The sequence below is a fragment of the Molothrus aeneus genome, chromosome 5 (genome assembly GCF_037042795.1).
Source record: "Molothrus aeneus isolate 106 chromosome 5, BPBGC_Maene_1.0, whole genome shotgun sequence".
NCBI classification, from domain to species: Eukaryota; Metazoa; Chordata; class Aves; order Passeriformes; family Icteridae; genus Molothrus; species Molothrus aeneus.
In genome coordinates this window covers 64,457,745-64,474,930 of record NC_089650.1, presented here as the reverse complement: position 1 = coordinate 64,474,930, position 17,186 = coordinate 64,457,745, and the positions used below count along the sequence as shown (strand labels likewise).

Genomic DNA, 17,186 nt, shown 5'->3' with positions numbered 1-17,186 from the left:
CTGATAAATCTTCAGACTTTCCATTCCTTTCATTTCATTCTGAGGCCTCTGACTTCTGTTTTTCTTAGCAAAGAAATTTGTGCTTTTCCTCTCAAAAGCAACTGGAGCACCTAGATGCCAAGAGAGCCTGCCTTCCCCTGCAGCTTCTGAAAACACAGCAGCTCAATTGTAACAAGCAACTCCCTTCTGCTCTTGAGGTCAGATAAATAACACACCCAACAAAACCATGGTTAAAAGGGACTAAAACACAGGAAACACGTTAAATACTTTTAAAAGTTCCTACTGAGTCTTGATATTATGAAAAAAAACCTCATATCCAGATCATTATAGCTTTCTACAGAGAAGCTATTAACCACCAGTGTTTGAGACCTGTATGCACTCTGAGCAAGGGTGACCTTGGTGAAGGCTGCAGTCAGTGTAAGAACACTCTGATGCAAAACACTTGAATTGAATTCAATCTCATTGCATTTATAAGATGCTGTTTCAGATTCAGAAGTTGTATTTGAATAAAGAAATGCAGAATGAAGAAATACATTTGAACCAGTTCATCTAATGGAAAAACTTGCTCCCATCAACACCTTCACAGACAAGTCAAACAACACACACAAGTCAACACACACACACCACAGACAAGTCAAATTTTCCAGTCCACAGCTCAGAAACTAATTTTAAAACCAAGACTGCTGCTTTTGAGCAGCATTGCAAAAAGCAGAATTCCTTCATTTAGAAGCACTTAACAAATATCAAAGTTTTCTTGCTGAATAACAACATAATCAAAAAAAACTCTTGATCAACATCTAACACACTAGAAACAACCTCTAAATCAGCTGAAAGCAGGCCCTTTGTATGCCAAGTGTCACCTAGAAATTCTAGAAAGTTTATTTGAAGTGGAAAGAAAAAGCAAAGGGGAAGAAAAAATTCAATTTAATACAATCCACCTGGGGTGGTTGTTGTTTGCTTTGATGCACTGCTAGGCCTTCCACATCACTTAAAATTTCCAGTTCCTCAGTGACAGTTGCAGGCCCTGCCCACCCTCCATGAGCCTCCCACAGCAGCCTGGTTCTCCCAGCCCTACGAGGTCACACCAGCAGCTGGCTGGACACACAACAATCTCTTTTTCTTTTTCTTCCAGTGCTGCCTGCAAGGCAAGGATCTGCCAGCTCCGCATCCCCGTGGACTCACAGTGGCCACAGCAGCTCCTCTGCTGAACTGGTACCACTTGACAGCTTCTCCTCACCCTGGCATGGAAGCTGATCACATGAAAGATGAATCAAATCTTATTTTTCACAAAGGGAGAATGAGTTCGAGTGATTTATTAAGGACTTGCTCTCTGCTAATTTTGCGAGTTATCATCAATGTTACAGAGAAAAGGCGTGGCTGAACTCCCGAGCAGGAAAAGGCTGCCCTCATCTCCTGTCCTGCTCATTATTTTTTTGAGCTGCTACACTGACATTCCACAGCAGCACATTAAGGCAGCCCCCTGTTTTTATTCCCCAAGATGCTGCTGAGGCCCTGGCAAACAGCACAGAAGCCAAACGAATGGCCAGGGGCTGCTCTGTAACTCACTGGACAGGCAGGAGCTCCTGGCAATCTCCCTCTCCATGAACAGCATAGCATCAACTATGCCCCTATCCTCACATATATAAACATTAAAATCTACCCTGCAAGGACTGAAGGGAAAGCAGTGCAGGCACACATACTCTCTCAAAGCCCCTAAAGGTAGTACTTTAAATAAATAAATTTCCATTTAGTGTGTTTTCTGTGCAGAAACCTTAGAGATTTTCTTTTATTAGGTAGAATCAGACACAAAATCAATGAATGTCTATGAATCTGTTATTTTACTGTACTTTCTCTTTTTCCTTTATAATGATGCATCATTTCCTTCCTTCCCCAGCCAAGCCAATCTAATATTGTTACACCTTAATTATTTCTTAAAAAAATGAATCTTCTCCAACCATTCCCAGTCTGTTTAAACTTGCATTTCTCCATGGTTTTTATCTGCATACTTCACCAAACAATAAAGGGAAATAGTGAACAGTATTCACATAATATTGCTATATCCTGCCCTAAGATGACTTTTTCTTTAATAGCTGAAGTAATATTCATTTAGGGGATCCAGAGAGAACAGAACTGATTAACATAATTAGCTGGGAACCATACAATCCAGGATATCCAAGAGAGGAGTCAGAGGGATACTTTTAACTGAAGCCATGAAATAAGGTCTCACTTAGCAGAAATGAGATCTTAACACTGCTGTCCCCACTAAATAAAATCTGAATAGGTAAAGTCAGCTGTTGAATGAGCCAGGAATTAACAATCATTACACCTGGTCTATGAAGACAAGAGCTCCCAACTGCAGCCAGGTGGGACCCCAACAGCAGCTCAGGGCTCTGCCTGTCACTGCCAAGCAGCTCTGCAGCCACAGCACTAAAAAAAAAAGGCTGAAGATCTCCTCTCCAGGTCTGGGAGCTGCAAGATCAAATCCCAAATATAGTGAGGTGCCTGATGGTCACCCTACTACCAGGTTCCTCAAAGACGTCTCACTGGAAGAAAGTAAATTCTGGATTCCAAGCAAATACTGGATTCCAAGCAAATGCTGGATTCCAAGCAAATACTGGATTCCAAGCAAATGCTGGATTCCAAGCAAATACTGGATTCCAAGCAAATACTGGATTCCAAGCAAATACTGGATTCCAAGCAAATACCGGAATTCAGGATCTCTACCCATGGCCCTCACTGGTGGTGATCTGCAGCACCAGCCCAAAGCCAGCCTCCCATCTTTCAGTCTGGACTACTTGCACCTTCTGCTGAGTCTCTAAGGTCAAAGACAAGACTTCATTTATTAAACCTGATTGAAAGTGCCTATTTTTATTATGTTGTAAGAGATGAATGGATCTTACATCTTTAACTCCACCACACTGGCTAACTCAGGCTTTCATGAATGTTTCAAGAACACTTTTTTAAAAAATGATGTCAAATGCATAATCATCTGTCACTTCAGAACATCAAATATGCAGATCTATGGTTTTGACCATTACAGCATGTGTTGGAATTAGCCTCCTTGAGCAACAGTGGTAGTTGAAATAAATTGAAAAGTCTAAGACTTAACAAGCTTACAGTCCCCTACCCACCACTGCTGTTTAAATCAGTAATCTTTAAAGAGCACTTTGATGTATTTGTTCAATACAAACACAAGGAAAGACTTTCTTATATTAGACACTCAACAGATTTATTCTTTTCCTTCACTTGTATTTGAATCCCAAGTATGTTCCCTGCTGACTCAAATCACAGAATTTTCCTGTTTCTAGTTTGGCTTAAGTTTAAGAAATGTAAAGCCTCCTCTGTCCTTTGCAGCTTCAGTTGAGGAAGATATTTATTGCAATAATCAAACTTGGTACACCAGTCACCCTAGAACTCCAAAGGATCAACTTCCAGAGGATCAATTCATTACTTCACAGTTACAAGCTGGACAAGGCCTGACAACAAAATTTTCATTGGGGGGAAAAAAAAAGGGGCAAAATTTGACCACAATAAGACCAAAAATACTACAAAGCTTAATTGCCTGAAGAATTGTAATGTTCAAAATATTTTGGTATGTTATATTTTTATTTCTCAATTTCTATTTCAGAACTGGCCAGGGCACTGTGATGAACTTTGGGGCTTGTTATCATGAAATATTTGTGGGAATAACTGTGATACACACAAGTCATCTAATTAAAAAGTCAATTACATTCAATATTTCTATATTACTGGACCCAGTGTAACACAGACATTAAAAAGGTTTAATCTTCACAACGCCTGCAAAGCAGTACCTATGCAAAAGGTTTTCTCAAACTACTACTAAATTATTTTCTCATGCTCTCCTCTAAGTGCAAGAGCATCACCTTATAGCACTGTACAGAGTTTCATTTTAAATGAAAAGTATTTCAAAATCATATTTGGTGTCACATTTTCAATATAATCTGAGAGAAGTTTCTTGCAGAACACTGATCTTTATGGTCTCATTGAGTTAATAATGAAGAAACAAATGCTGTGTGCATTCAGCTTGTCATTTGTGACACTTCTAAATGTTTAAATCCATGAGGAAAACATACTTGCTATTACCCAGGAGACTTGTTTTGAAGGAAATATTTTAAAAATTTTTTCAAAACAGTCATTTGTATCATTTTGAAACCTTCATGATCAATAAATGTGAGGAAACATCCACAAAAACCATCAGTAAGGTATAAAACTCAAAACTACAAGTGTTGTGAAATGAATTTGTAAGAGTGATCATACACAGGTAAGGTATGAGAAGGGAAGAATTCACTTGACAGGTGTCTGAACACAAAGAGCTTTAGTACAAATGGATTTGTCTTGCTATACAATATGAAACTCAGATTGCTGAAGTAACAACTTGCACCATTACAGTATCCAGATAGATCAGGAAAAAGTAAATCTTCCCAAACAGGTACAGTTTTAAATTGTGTGATTTGTCAGGAGTGAGTTGTAGGAGTCTATGGCTTTACTAGACACAAAAAAATGAGTAAATTCACACTGGGAAACCAATTCTACAGCAATAAACACACTAACAAGGTGCTCTACTAGGGCTGCCTCCCCCTCAGTGTCTGATGCATGGCACATAAAGCTGTCAAGGCAACATGGGGTATTATGGATATGTACAACAGGGCTTGGCAACAGAAGCACCTTCAAGGTAATTTGCAGAGGAATCCTGACTATGAATACTGCTTTAATCTTCCTGCTCTTCAAAGGAAATTAAAGCAAAAGTGTTAGCTTCAAAATCAATAATGTATGGAAAAGATTTCTGAAAATATTAAGGAGAAGGTAAGAAAGCTATTGTTTTTCACAGATAAAATTCTATGGCTCACTTCCTTCTTTCTATCTCACAATGTACTTACAAACTCACAATTTTGACTGAGTCTGTCTCTCAAAATAATTGGAGCTCTGCTACTGTAATCATTCACTTGGAATTTTCACTGAACAACCTCTGCACAGTATGAGGGTAGTGACTACAGCAGATTAAAAAACAGCTTTCAGAAGTTTTGTTAAAATAAGCAAGCCAAAGCAATTAATTAACATATGGGATAAGCCAGTGTGACATTCCACAATATAATTATCAGGAAACATGCTGCAAGAAAGAATTTAATGCTGGCAAAAGGTTGGACCACATGTGATTTTGTGACTAGGTTTTATTTGCAATTATTATTTGTGGATTCTGTGGATGTTGCTGCCAATTTGCACAGCCCAGTGCCATGAACATGTAGCTCCTGTCCAGAAACTCTCAAGCAATGTGAACTGTAAGAGATGAGACAAAATAAAATTCAAGTTTTATCAAACTCAACTAAATCTCAAAATGGTGACTTTTTGGTAAAGTACTTGGCTGCTTGAAAGATGACTCTGTTAAGTTTTTATTGCCAATATGAAAAATTATCACAAAATTCATAGCAAAAAACATAGAACTGTATTTTCACTGCCAAATGCTAAAAATATGTGCTGTCCTCTCTTTTTAGTGGAAAGGTGTGTTCTATATGAAAACTTGAAAGTTTCCCCAGCATGGAATCAGAACACCTTTGAGAAAATTTATAATCTGCTGAACTGAGCACATCACCATTTCTAGTGATTTTTGATGTCATTTTAATTGCACATAAATGAACAGTGAGGTTAAAAATGTCTTCTCAGAATCAAGTTTTTATAGAAAGATAAAAATTAGCCTAAGCTACCTTAAAACTCCCAAGAGTCTAAAAGGCAAATGAAAGAGAATGCCTTGCTTCTAATTTACATTTGATAAATGTCTAAAACATCTAGGATTTTCTCCTTAAACACACAGCTCCTGTTTTGAAGTACTGCTCAAAGGTTCCTTCCTGTGCAGATCACTTCCACCATAAATTAACAGCGATCCATGGTTTGCATGTTGGCAGCTTCATCTGCATTAAAATTTGTGCTATGCAAAGCATATTTGAACATTAATTCCCTAAGATGGTATTGTTCCAGCACTACATACTTGCTCACTGCTGAAGTTCAAAGCATTCTGTACCTACACTTGCTTCTTTGAGGAAATAACCTTCAGTGGTCTCCAATTCCATTCTGGCGGGTCCTTCACTGGGTCATGAGAAGCAGCATCTTTGCACTTCTAAAAACTGCCCCCTTTTTAGCATCCTTCACAACCTGTGCCAGTGAAACACACTCCGGCCATTCCCTACATTCAGCTGCTTTCAACTTCTGGAAATGCTAAATTTAGCAGGAAATAAATGAGGTAATAATGATTATGTTACATACTGATGTTTTAGAGCTTAAGCAGTAACTCAAAACCATTGCATATCTCTTTATGAATGTTGTATAAATTAAACCATATTAATATAGTCAATCATTTTTTTCAGTTCTGCTACCTAATAGCTCTTTTCATACAAGGAAGTACTTTATGAATTCCTAGTACACACTGGATAATCTTTTACTGAAATCAAGCAGCAGCAGCTGTTAACAAAAAAACACATTATTTGTCCTTAGTTGGCAGAATTATCCTGCAGCTTATTTTTGTGTTTGCCATCAAATCTGCAGGATTGCATTCACCTCATTTCCTTCTATATCTGCAGGGGATTGCTGAAGTGACAGCCTGGACTAACTCAGCTGAAAGAATGGATTTAAAATTCAAATTTCAACTCTAGTCCTAAGAATAAGCTTAGAATAAACCTAAGCTAAAGAAAGGGGTAACACTGTGACAGAGATTTAGGAAAGAAAAAAAGACCATTCTGAATTACAGCAAATAACAACAGAACATTTCCTCCTTCCACATGATGACCATGCATGAAATGAAAGTGAGAGAAGAACCACACACTAGATCATCACAGTAACACAAGGGGAAAGGAAAGACAAAAAAACTCAAGAGAAGAACATCTTAAATACTGTTACAAAAGAAATGAAATACGCAGTCCAAGTCACAGAAAAATTCACTGGTAACTTCTAGACAAGTAACTTCTAGGCACTTCCTCCTTCTGGTGGTCCCACCACTACATACACAAGTGATGTGCAAATATATACAATTGCAAAGCTCACAGGTGACCAGCAGAGAGAAGGTCTGGCTCCTCTCCCTTTGCTACATCTGGTTTGGACAATTTTCATGAAACAGCTTTGAAAAAACAATCACTATTCCCCATCAGACTGACAAAGAATACTTGTTAAAACACCAAGTGTGAGAAAAAGTGAACAACAAAGGCACTGAAGACTTCCTTGTAGTGACCAAAACACCTTCTAAAGCAACACTTCTGACCACATGCTCTTGCAAAAATAAGATCTCACTTTAAGGAAGCAAATACTGCAAACTGCCACAGACAGCTCATGCTTTTGGACACAAGCTCAAATGCATGCATGCAAAAATATTCACAACACAACCACCACCAAGAGTGCAGACAAATTCACAGAACAGTGTTCACTTTCACCATGGTAGCAGAGCTGAGTAAACTCAGTCAGAATGGACAGAACTAAGCAAATTTTACAGCAGGTCCAATGTATTCTTCCACTGTCAAGGATGTTTAAATAAAATTACCTATTTATCCTGGTCTGTGAACCAGCCTCACCACTTCACAACTGCATAGTAAGCAAGGATTCATTTCAACTTATCAGGAATTCCTTAACTGATAAATCATGTGTTTGCTGTGTTTTCAAAACAGGTTTTGTCATACAGAAATGCAAGTAAAATATTGTAAAAGCAGTTCCCCATGAAAGCATACAAAGAAAGAAAAAAAAAATAAAAGGATTTGTCTAATGCTAGAAAGATGGACCTAAAAAAAAGCATTTTGAATCTCAATAACCAGCCCAAGAAAACTACCACTTCTGTCCAAAAATAAAGACAATATCTTCATAGTGTATTAGGGCAAAAGGAAAGAATGTTAAATAGAGCTGAAATTTGTGTGGTTTTTGGGTTTTTTTTAACAGCAGTTCCTCAATATGATTAGCAATGAATATCCTGCAGCAAAATCAGTCAAGGCAAATGTATCACATATTAGAAGGCAGAATCCATGGCACATAATACAAGATTCCAACGGAGAGAAGAGAATTCAGCAGTTCCCATGGTAAATCTTTATAATGCCTCATGAAAAATTCTAGACTATCAAAATGAGGCATATTTGTATATTGAGGAGAAAGAGAAACACAACTTTTCTCTAATAAGAGAGATCTGAACTTTTTTTAAAAGAAAGATTTGACTTTGGCAGCTGAAAGAGGCTGAGCTTGGCACATTTCTTCCCAAGGGAGGGAAGAGTTTAGCCACTCTCCTGACAAGAGGGTCTGACCCTGTCTGACAAAGCACTGAGAAGAAAATGACAGCAAGTCCCTGCTGAATGACCAGCATAAATAAAATGCAATAAGACTGACATTTATAATTGCACTGTTAAGAATAAATGTTTCATTGCTATTTCAGCACATCACCACATCACTTAACATGTTTGGCAATATTTACTGTGCCTAGAAAATTAAGAATCATGGCTCCATGTCATCATAAACAGTAACTTTGCAACTCTTCTCATAGCCTTGGAGCTCTTTCCTTGAACTCTGATGCACATATTTCATGGCCTTAATAGGAAATGGCTTTAAACTGAGACAAAAGAGATTAGATTAGATATTAGAACAAAAAAATTCACTTTTAGGGTGGTCAGGTGTCCAGTTTGGCTGTCTGTCTCTGCCCAGACACGCATAGGGTGGTTCTGGGGCGGCCCAGCTTCAAAGGACGAGTCTGGACTCTTCAGTTTTTCAGTCTTCAGATTGTTTATTATTTGTTATCTACAGAATTTTCTGTCTGCCCAACAGAGGTCTGACCTGCAAGGCAGCCAAGGGCACTCTGACCACCCACGGGGCAGTCGTGTCTTTTTATACTAAAATCTATGTACATCATATTTACCTTTATTTCCCAATACCTTTCACCCATATTAGCAAGGCACCTTCACCATGGACCAATCCCAAAGTGCCAACATCACCACAGAAAATGGATGACAAGAAGAAGAAAGAAGAAGGATGAGACACGCCCTGATCCCTCCATCTTGTCTCCCTAACCCCCCTGTACCAAAACCCTAAAATCTCTATTTCACCCTATAAATATATCCTTCTTGCACCATTCACTCCCAAGTGACTCTCATGTCCTCAAACAGGTGGCACATCCCTAGAGGGATCGAAGTCAAGCCACCAGACGCTCCTGGCAACATTCCAGGGTTTCCAAGCCCCCCAAGGGTTCTCTGGGTAACTCTGGACATCCAGAGTGATGTGCTGAGTTTCCACAGTCAGGCACTGTAACAGGTTGCTCAGGGAGGTGGTGGAGTCACCATCCCTGGAGGTGTTTAAGAGGCTTCTGGATCTGGCACTGGGTTGGTTTAGTGGTTATGGGGTTACAGTGATGGTGCTGGGTCAACTGCTTGTCTCTTTCAACCTTGATTCCATGACTCTCCTACTAAAACTTGGAAATTACAATTATATAAAATCCCTATTTTTTTTTTTGAATGCCACTTTATTATTACCAAATTACATCAACCATGCTTCTTTCTGTCTATTACCCAGAATCTCAGCATAACTTCTTTTGCTGCCAAGAACCCTCAGAGACCTGTCCTCACAGTTTTATCAGGAGAGAATTCACTCATGTACCCACCCAAATCAGCAGGGAGAGCTGTGCAAGAATTATTGCTCTTGGCCATGTGGTTCAACAGGCACACAGGAGAAAACACTAAGGAATGCACAGAGAATACTTCAGAGACAAGGACTATTTTCCAGCAAGGCTACATACAAATTACCAAGAAATAGAATCCAAGAGGGGATAACTGGTTGCTCACCCTGTTAAAAAGTTCAGGGTAAAATAATAATACTGAAGGGAAAAAAAAAATCAATAGCTTCATTTGGAGATATTTAATGGAGTATCTCATTCCTTGACTGAGCTCCCAGTTTCTTTGCTCCCCTAACTCATTTTTGGAGCATGCTGTAGGAATGCATTGGAGCTAATAAAAATGCACTATGTTTTCTAAAGAGTGAAGTTTGATGGAAAAGAGCAGGTAGGTCTCATGTCAGCAAAAGAAAGAATGAATTCTGCTATTTGAAAAGTGCCTCTGGCAATGTGATAATCTCCATCATTAGCAAACTATTCTCAAAGCCTGGTCTCTGCTTTAACAGGCTCGTGGGATAAAGACTAAGGGTATGAGTCACATTCTCAGCTGCTGTGAATTAGTACAATTCCACCAGAATCAGCACAGAGCTACTGTAAGTGTAACACAAGAATCTAACCCAAATTTTGGAGAGAATCTCATGAATGGGGTGAGGGGCAGACCACATCTGTATTTTCTACCACTACTACCTCTATTGTACCACTCAAGTGTTCAGGGGATAAAAACCCACTTGAACAACCTTGCAAAATAAACCTCCAATCTGCCCAGTCTCACTATGCTGATCCTGGAATATTTATCACCATAACAGCATCTGCCACACTAAATATATATCCCAGTTTCCATTTACTGAGCAGGTAATAAAAGGAAAAACATGTGTAAAGTGAATCATCCAAGTCAGATCATAAATTGTAACAATGTAAGTTATTGCTAGAAGATAACAAATATTAATAGAAGTAAACACAAACCTTAATAATAACAAGGTCTGCAAAGAACTGATATGGTGCAGGCTGAAGAAATAAAAGTACTCTGATTTTTTGAATGATGTCATGTCTGCCATGATTTTCACAGCTCATCACCAAAAGTTACCAGAACAATTCTGTTGCTGGCATTCATTGGGGAACAATGGAAAGAAGAAAGTTTTTGGAAAGTTGCAGTAAGTAAATTGCAGTTTCTTCTGTTATTTCTATTTCATAACTATTAATGCCTGAAAATTTAAAACACTTTCTACACTAAAACACTTTCTACTTTCTGAAAATCTTCTTAGCTTTACTATTTCCCACAAGTATTTAGGTCAGAATCTGTATTTCCCAATGAAGAGTAGTAAAATTTGAACTTGAGCTGTACCTGCCCCAAATTCCAAAAACCAATATTCTTTTTCTTAGAAAAGCAAAACTGTGATCTTGAACTGTTTTCTTGTAAAAGAAAACAGAACACCTCCTTCTCAGTTGGGTGGTACACAGAGAGAGAAATACAAAAGAATCATCCAGAATATACACACACAAGGATGCTTTAAAAGACCACATAACATAAATCCTAATTTACAGCTAAAAATGAAAAGTGTGGGACATTTTATTTTTTAAAATTATTTTTGATCAGTCCCCAAATGACTGAAAGACTGAAATCTACAGTTCCAACAGGTACCAAAACAAATTAACCTGGCTGATGTTTCTTCTTCAGAGGGATGCTGTTCAATGCTTTTCAAATTTCAGTACAGAGCCCCTCAGGACCTGGAGTGCATTGAGCAGGGCTATGTTGGTGATGCTGCTCAGATTTGCTCAAATTTTCGCTTTCTGTGCCATTCTAGGAAAACACTGAGGCCATTTGGCTTATCCTGCTCTGACTTTTGGCCTGGTGTTGAAAGGGCCCAAAGAGGATCAGCTCTTTCAACTGGTGTTGACCTTTACAGTTGCAAAATGCTGTTCTCAGCTTCTCCCCTACTTCAGGATCACAGACAAACTTTGGGCTGTTTTGCAAACTTCAGTCAGCCAATGCTCTTGAGACCATTCAACCTTAACATTATGTGGGGCAGGGAATCAAGTTATTTTGTCCTTGTAGTTAACTGGAGAGTTTAAAAAAATAAAGACAAGGATGTATTAATGAAAAATACATTTTTAGGTATGTGCTTCAACGACAGTCAAAGATAAAATACTTATTTACTTGTAAAAACACTGTCATTTGAATTTCTTGCTTTCTTTTACTGTCTTAAGACCTCCAATAATTTTTAGCTATAAAAATAACTCATAAAATTGTCATTTCTAAATAGACAAATCAATATGGACATTACATAAACTGTCAGTTTAAAGAAATAAAACACCTTTTAAAACATTCCTAGTTGTAGTAGGGAACTTGTTATCACCCAAGGAATAAGGTATTTATTTTAGTAACTTTTTTATCAATTCCAAAGCAGCACCAAATCAACTAAGTAATTCCAGGAGGGGGAAGGGGGAATTCCCAGATCCTGAGGCATTACTGGAATGCCTGCTATGAGCTTCAAGACACTCAGAAACTCCTCCAGGTTTTCTTTTTCCCTGAATTTACTCCCTTATCAATGACTGCTGATAGAAAAAATGCAAATAGAACTTATCTACAAGGTAAAGAAAAGGGCTGGTGAAAGAACAGTCCACACTGAAAATACTGAGGACATTTTAATTTAAACTTAGCCAGGTTCCAAGATAGGATAGAGAGGAACTGCTTTTTTGTGGGGTGCAGGGTCAACGTTCATACAATGCTGACCAAAAAGATACAACATATCCAACAAGAGGGGGGAAAAAAAAGGAAAAAGGAAAAGTTGAGCAAACAAACCCCTGATTTTTTAGGAATACCAAACACATTCCGCCTTTTTCATTTCCAAAATCAGCTTCAACAGTTTTTGTTATGACTATCTGTGAAGAGATCTTAGGCATTTCTCCCATTCCTAAAATACTTGATTGCAGAATCAAGTATTACAGGCTAAGCCTTCTTTGAGCCCTGTTGGAGTCCCCAGAGAGGGGCTGGGCTTCCATCAGCTGCAGGCACAGCTCAAAGCCTCCATCTCCTGCACTTTCTAGAAAAAACCATCCCATCTTATCAAAACACTGGCACACTGTATATACAGACAATGGTGCTGGACTTCAGAGGGAAAAATGTTCATTTTCAAATTGAATGGCACTTTTCACATCAGCCTGACTGCTCAGCAGTCCTGCACTGTCATGTGGAATCAGCAGCAGGATCTTTACTGGAAAACAAATTGCACTGAATAAGGACCATGCCTGAGGTTTTCTGGGAAGGGATATTCCTGCCCTCTTTTTTTTTTTTTTTTTTTTTTTTTTAAATATTTTTAGGTTTATTGGTAACCACATTGGGCTTGTATAAAATATACTGGTCTGCTCTGTCAATTCTCATGGTCATGACTAAGACAAGCTCTGAGACGTGGGATTCTCTGAAAGAAACATTACAAAAGTGAAGGGTTTCTTTCTTTTAATAGGCTATTCCATGTTATATGAATATTTATTTAATTGATGTATTAATTCAATATACTACTCCATATATACCATGTGTATCAGGTGACACATAAACCATGTATACCATGTATATCTGTATTAATTAAGAGAAGAGACTCGTGGAAGGGGATGTTGAGAACGTGGCTGGAGTGGGAGAAACACCATGTCAGGGTGGGGAAGACATGTAAGACACAAGGAGCAGAAGGAGAAAATAAGTAAGAAACCAGGAGCAGAAGAAAGAAGTCATCATGTGCAGGAGCTCCTGCACTGCCTGCCACCCCACCAAAGGAACTGGGGTGATCCAAGGCTAAGCCAGGACAAAAAGCAAAGGAAGCTTGTCCTGGAGGCACAGGGGAGACAGGTGTTTCCTCTAGGGGCCTAACACAGGGCTATGGTTTGGAGTGTTCCTACCCAGCACCCAAGTCAGCAGTCAGAATGTCATGTTACCTGGCAGTAAATTATGAGAAATTCTTCAAGTTGTGTCTGGTTTGCCTGCAACACCCCATGGCTTAAATAAACCACAAGCCACCACTTCCCTATAGCCTTGCAACAACAGTAGCTGGTAAAGGCCAAATTTTCTGTAATTTAGCTAATAATGAGAACTTCACTCTTCTCTTCCTGGTTCCTGCATGCCTCTACTGTACAATTTATGTTTGCAGTAGAGTAGCTCAAAACTGCTACAGTTTAGTCAGTGCCACTGAACAAACTCCTCCTAGCTGCATTTTGTTTTGCACACTCTGCTGTTAAGCATCTCAAGAGACAATCCCCTTGGGCTCCCCACAGGTTATTTCACAGCTTTAGCTTTGCTGGAAACCTTCTTCCTACATCCAACTTCCCCCTAAAACTTCCCTTTATTCATTTCAAATAAGTCTCATTATTATAATGCTCTGCTACTTCTCACTGAATACACTTTCTTGTTCCCTAAATTCATTAAGCATTAACTCAGCTATTTTTTTGTTTTAAATAGCAATATTAATAACCTGTCCACACCACTTTCCTTTTAATATCCAAATTTAACTAGAACATTCACATTCATTTGCAGAACTGAAAAATAAAGTACTGCAGCAAACAAATTAAATTGTGTTCTGAAGGCAGCAGCTACTAAAAATTTAGGACAATATTGGGTAAAGATGGACCTAACTCCTGTAAACAGTAAATACTACATCACTTAGAATTGAACAAAGATGCCAGATACCTCAACTGAGGGTCTTATACACAGGTTTAAGTGACATATTTTACTTGAAGGGAAATGTTTTATCTGTTTCCAATCACAATCTAATTTCTCCTCTGGTAAATAAAAAGTCACCTTCCCTCTCAGTCCTCTCTGAGGAAAACCTGAGCCCACTTCTACTGGTATGGCAAGAAAACAATAGCAGGGTTAAGTTTACAAATTCCCAGTTTAACACACGAAGAAGGACGCTGGGACACCACATAGACCAAATTTACTCTTGAAATGTCTCTTTACATTCTCCCATATTCTACCCAGTGGCAAGTTACACATGAAGCCTGAGTGCTTCATTCCCTCAAAATTATCTTTTCTGCCCTATCAACAATCAGCTGAACTTTGAATGGCCCCTTCACAGAGCCAAGGAAAGCTGCAAACAGGACACAGACCAGGAAAAATAGAAAACCACTGATAGTAATCAAAGCCTATTGTACTTGAGAAAACAAGCCCTTATTTTGTATCAGGTTCCTCACACCCAGCACCCTCCTGACACAAAAGACACCTCTCTTAGTATTTTAAGATGTCAATATAAACAAGATTACAAATCCCTGTAGACCTTAACAATGACACTTTAAGTTTGGTACTGCCCCAGATTTTGTTTTCAGTGTGCATCAGCCTGCTAATTTACACTGTAAACACCTGAGAGACTGTAGGGAATTATGGCTCTCAGGGATGACAAACTTTTGAGGGTTTTGGTACATCCTGCTGCATTTCAAATCTCATAGAACAGGAGTTTCTTTCTGTCACAGCAGGCCCAGTATGACAGCACACATGACCCAGACCATAGTTAAAATCTATAGTGCAATATAAATTGCCATTTCAGGGACAGACAGTTGATTTGTTTATCCTAATTATATTTCTTCTATTAGAAGAGATTTTTTTCTTCACAGGAAAATAAAAACATCATTTGCAACACATTGAATTTCTCTTAAGCAATCACAAAGCAGCCTTGAGAGCACTCCCTGGTGAAATCTGCCCTGTAACAAGACATGGATAAGCTACAAATAGGCACAATTAGTGAAGAGATTATCTGCATACACTGTTAACCTGTACAGTCTTTATGTAATTTAAATCTTTCAGCTTTCATCCCTTGAAGCTGACTATATAGAGAATTAATTCTGTGTTGGTGAGGAAAGATGTTCCTGGGCAAGAGGAACATCTGGGGTAATGACTGAACAGCAGCAGCAAGTGGAGAGGACTTGAGGAATAACCTTCTACACCTAACACATCAAAATGGAAATATCACAATGCAGGTAACAGGAAAAGTTCAGGAGGCAGAGGTGAACCCTGCAGTGGCTTCCATGACCTCTGCCCCAGAAATAAAATAACTCTGACATCCATTAGGAATGCTACAACTGCAGGCACGTGGTGCTGCAGCTGGGCTTTCCCAACACAAGGACCCCTTTGTGTGAAACACATCTCTGGTAATGTCACACAGCAAATAACTCACCCCAGTGAAGCACAAGCAGTCTGCAGGTAAAGATGACTTTTAACTCACACAGCTTGTAAAAACAATAATATTGCAAAAAGGAAACAGAAGGAAAAAATGTCCCCCAAAAAACAGAACATAAACATCCCCCTTCCCAATACTATGAATTGCATAGGTATTACTAAGTTTTCCACTTATCACTGATTTTTCTGGATTTGAACTGCATTTCATGTATTCAAACAAAAATGCCAAACACCAAGAACCTTAGAGAGTCCTAGTATCATCAAAAGTAGCAAGTCAGCTTGTGTTCAGTTTGTGCAAGCTGGATATTTACATCTGCCAACCACAAAAACCCTAATACAATGTAATACTCTAATCTTCTATTTGCCAAAAAGGAACAGATTATGTTACAAAGGAGGCACCTGTAGGGGAACTGCATGTGGCCTCTGACATTTTCTGACTAAAAGCTGATTCAGTATTAGGTCCCAAATCAGCAGAGATTTCAGTAAGGAGAAAAAAAATACATGAAGCCAAAAGATACTAATCCTTTATGGACTGAGATACACTTTTGCTCATATACAACCATTGAATAACCTTAATGTGTTGGAATCTTTTTAAAATTAAACATTTTAACAATATTTTTATAAATCCTTCCAAGAACTTCAAGTTTGTTTACATCCAACTAAGTTATTCACAACCAAAATTTATCTTCAATTCAGCTTGGAATATGTTTTTTGTAAACTATCAATTTTCATTCCCTAATAAAATATTTTAAAACATTTCACTCCCTATGCAAGATCAAATTACAGAAATAAAAACCCAGATAGAAACTGAATTGAAAAGCACAGTGAAAGATTATCCAGCAGTAACACTTACACAGCAGTTTCCAAAATATCTATTAAAGGCATAATAATACTTTCACCAAATAGGTAATGCAATAGAGAGCCTGAATACTCATAGTAGCAAACTTTTAATCTTATTTTCTTTACAATCTTGCTACTTACTGTAGAAAGCCAAATCTATCCGTGACTTTGTAAAGATGGTAGTCAGCATCTTCCCACGGCTCAATCTGAGCACCCTCACGTCCCTAAGGGGAAAGGAAAAAACAAAAAGCCAAATTCTATTTTATGACACAATTAATAAAGACACATAAGGGAGCATTCACCCACTGAAAGCATAACCTTTGGGACACTTTGGGACATGGTGGCAGGAGGTTAGAGGAGGAGGAGGAGGAGAACACCAGTCCTAACCTAACCAATCAAGAAGAAAGAGAGCAGAACACCCATCCCAGCCCTTACAAACAGTATTTTCATCACAAGAAATCTCTCTTGGTCACTGCTATACACAAAATACATTTCAACCAGAGTCACAGTAATCCCACACCTGTTGTTAAACTCCACAATAATGCATCAAGGTCT

At 38.5% G+C, this 17,186-nt stretch overlaps 1 protein-coding gene across 3 annotated transcripts in view; it reads right to left on the bottom strand.

The window, feature by feature from the left end:
• USP6NL (USP6 N-terminal like) overlaps positions 1-17,186 on the bottom strand; it is a 114,556-nt gene that overhangs the window by 42,077 nt on the left and 55,293 nt on the right. For all 3 annotated transcript variants that reach the window (XM_066551012.1, XM_066551010.1, XM_066551011.1), the window contains one exon: positions 16,773-16,855. In XM_066551012.1, the coding sequence (XP_066407109.1) occupies positions 16,773-16,855 (83 nt within the window). The remainder of the gene's footprint in view (positions 1-16,772; positions 16,856-17,186) is intronic.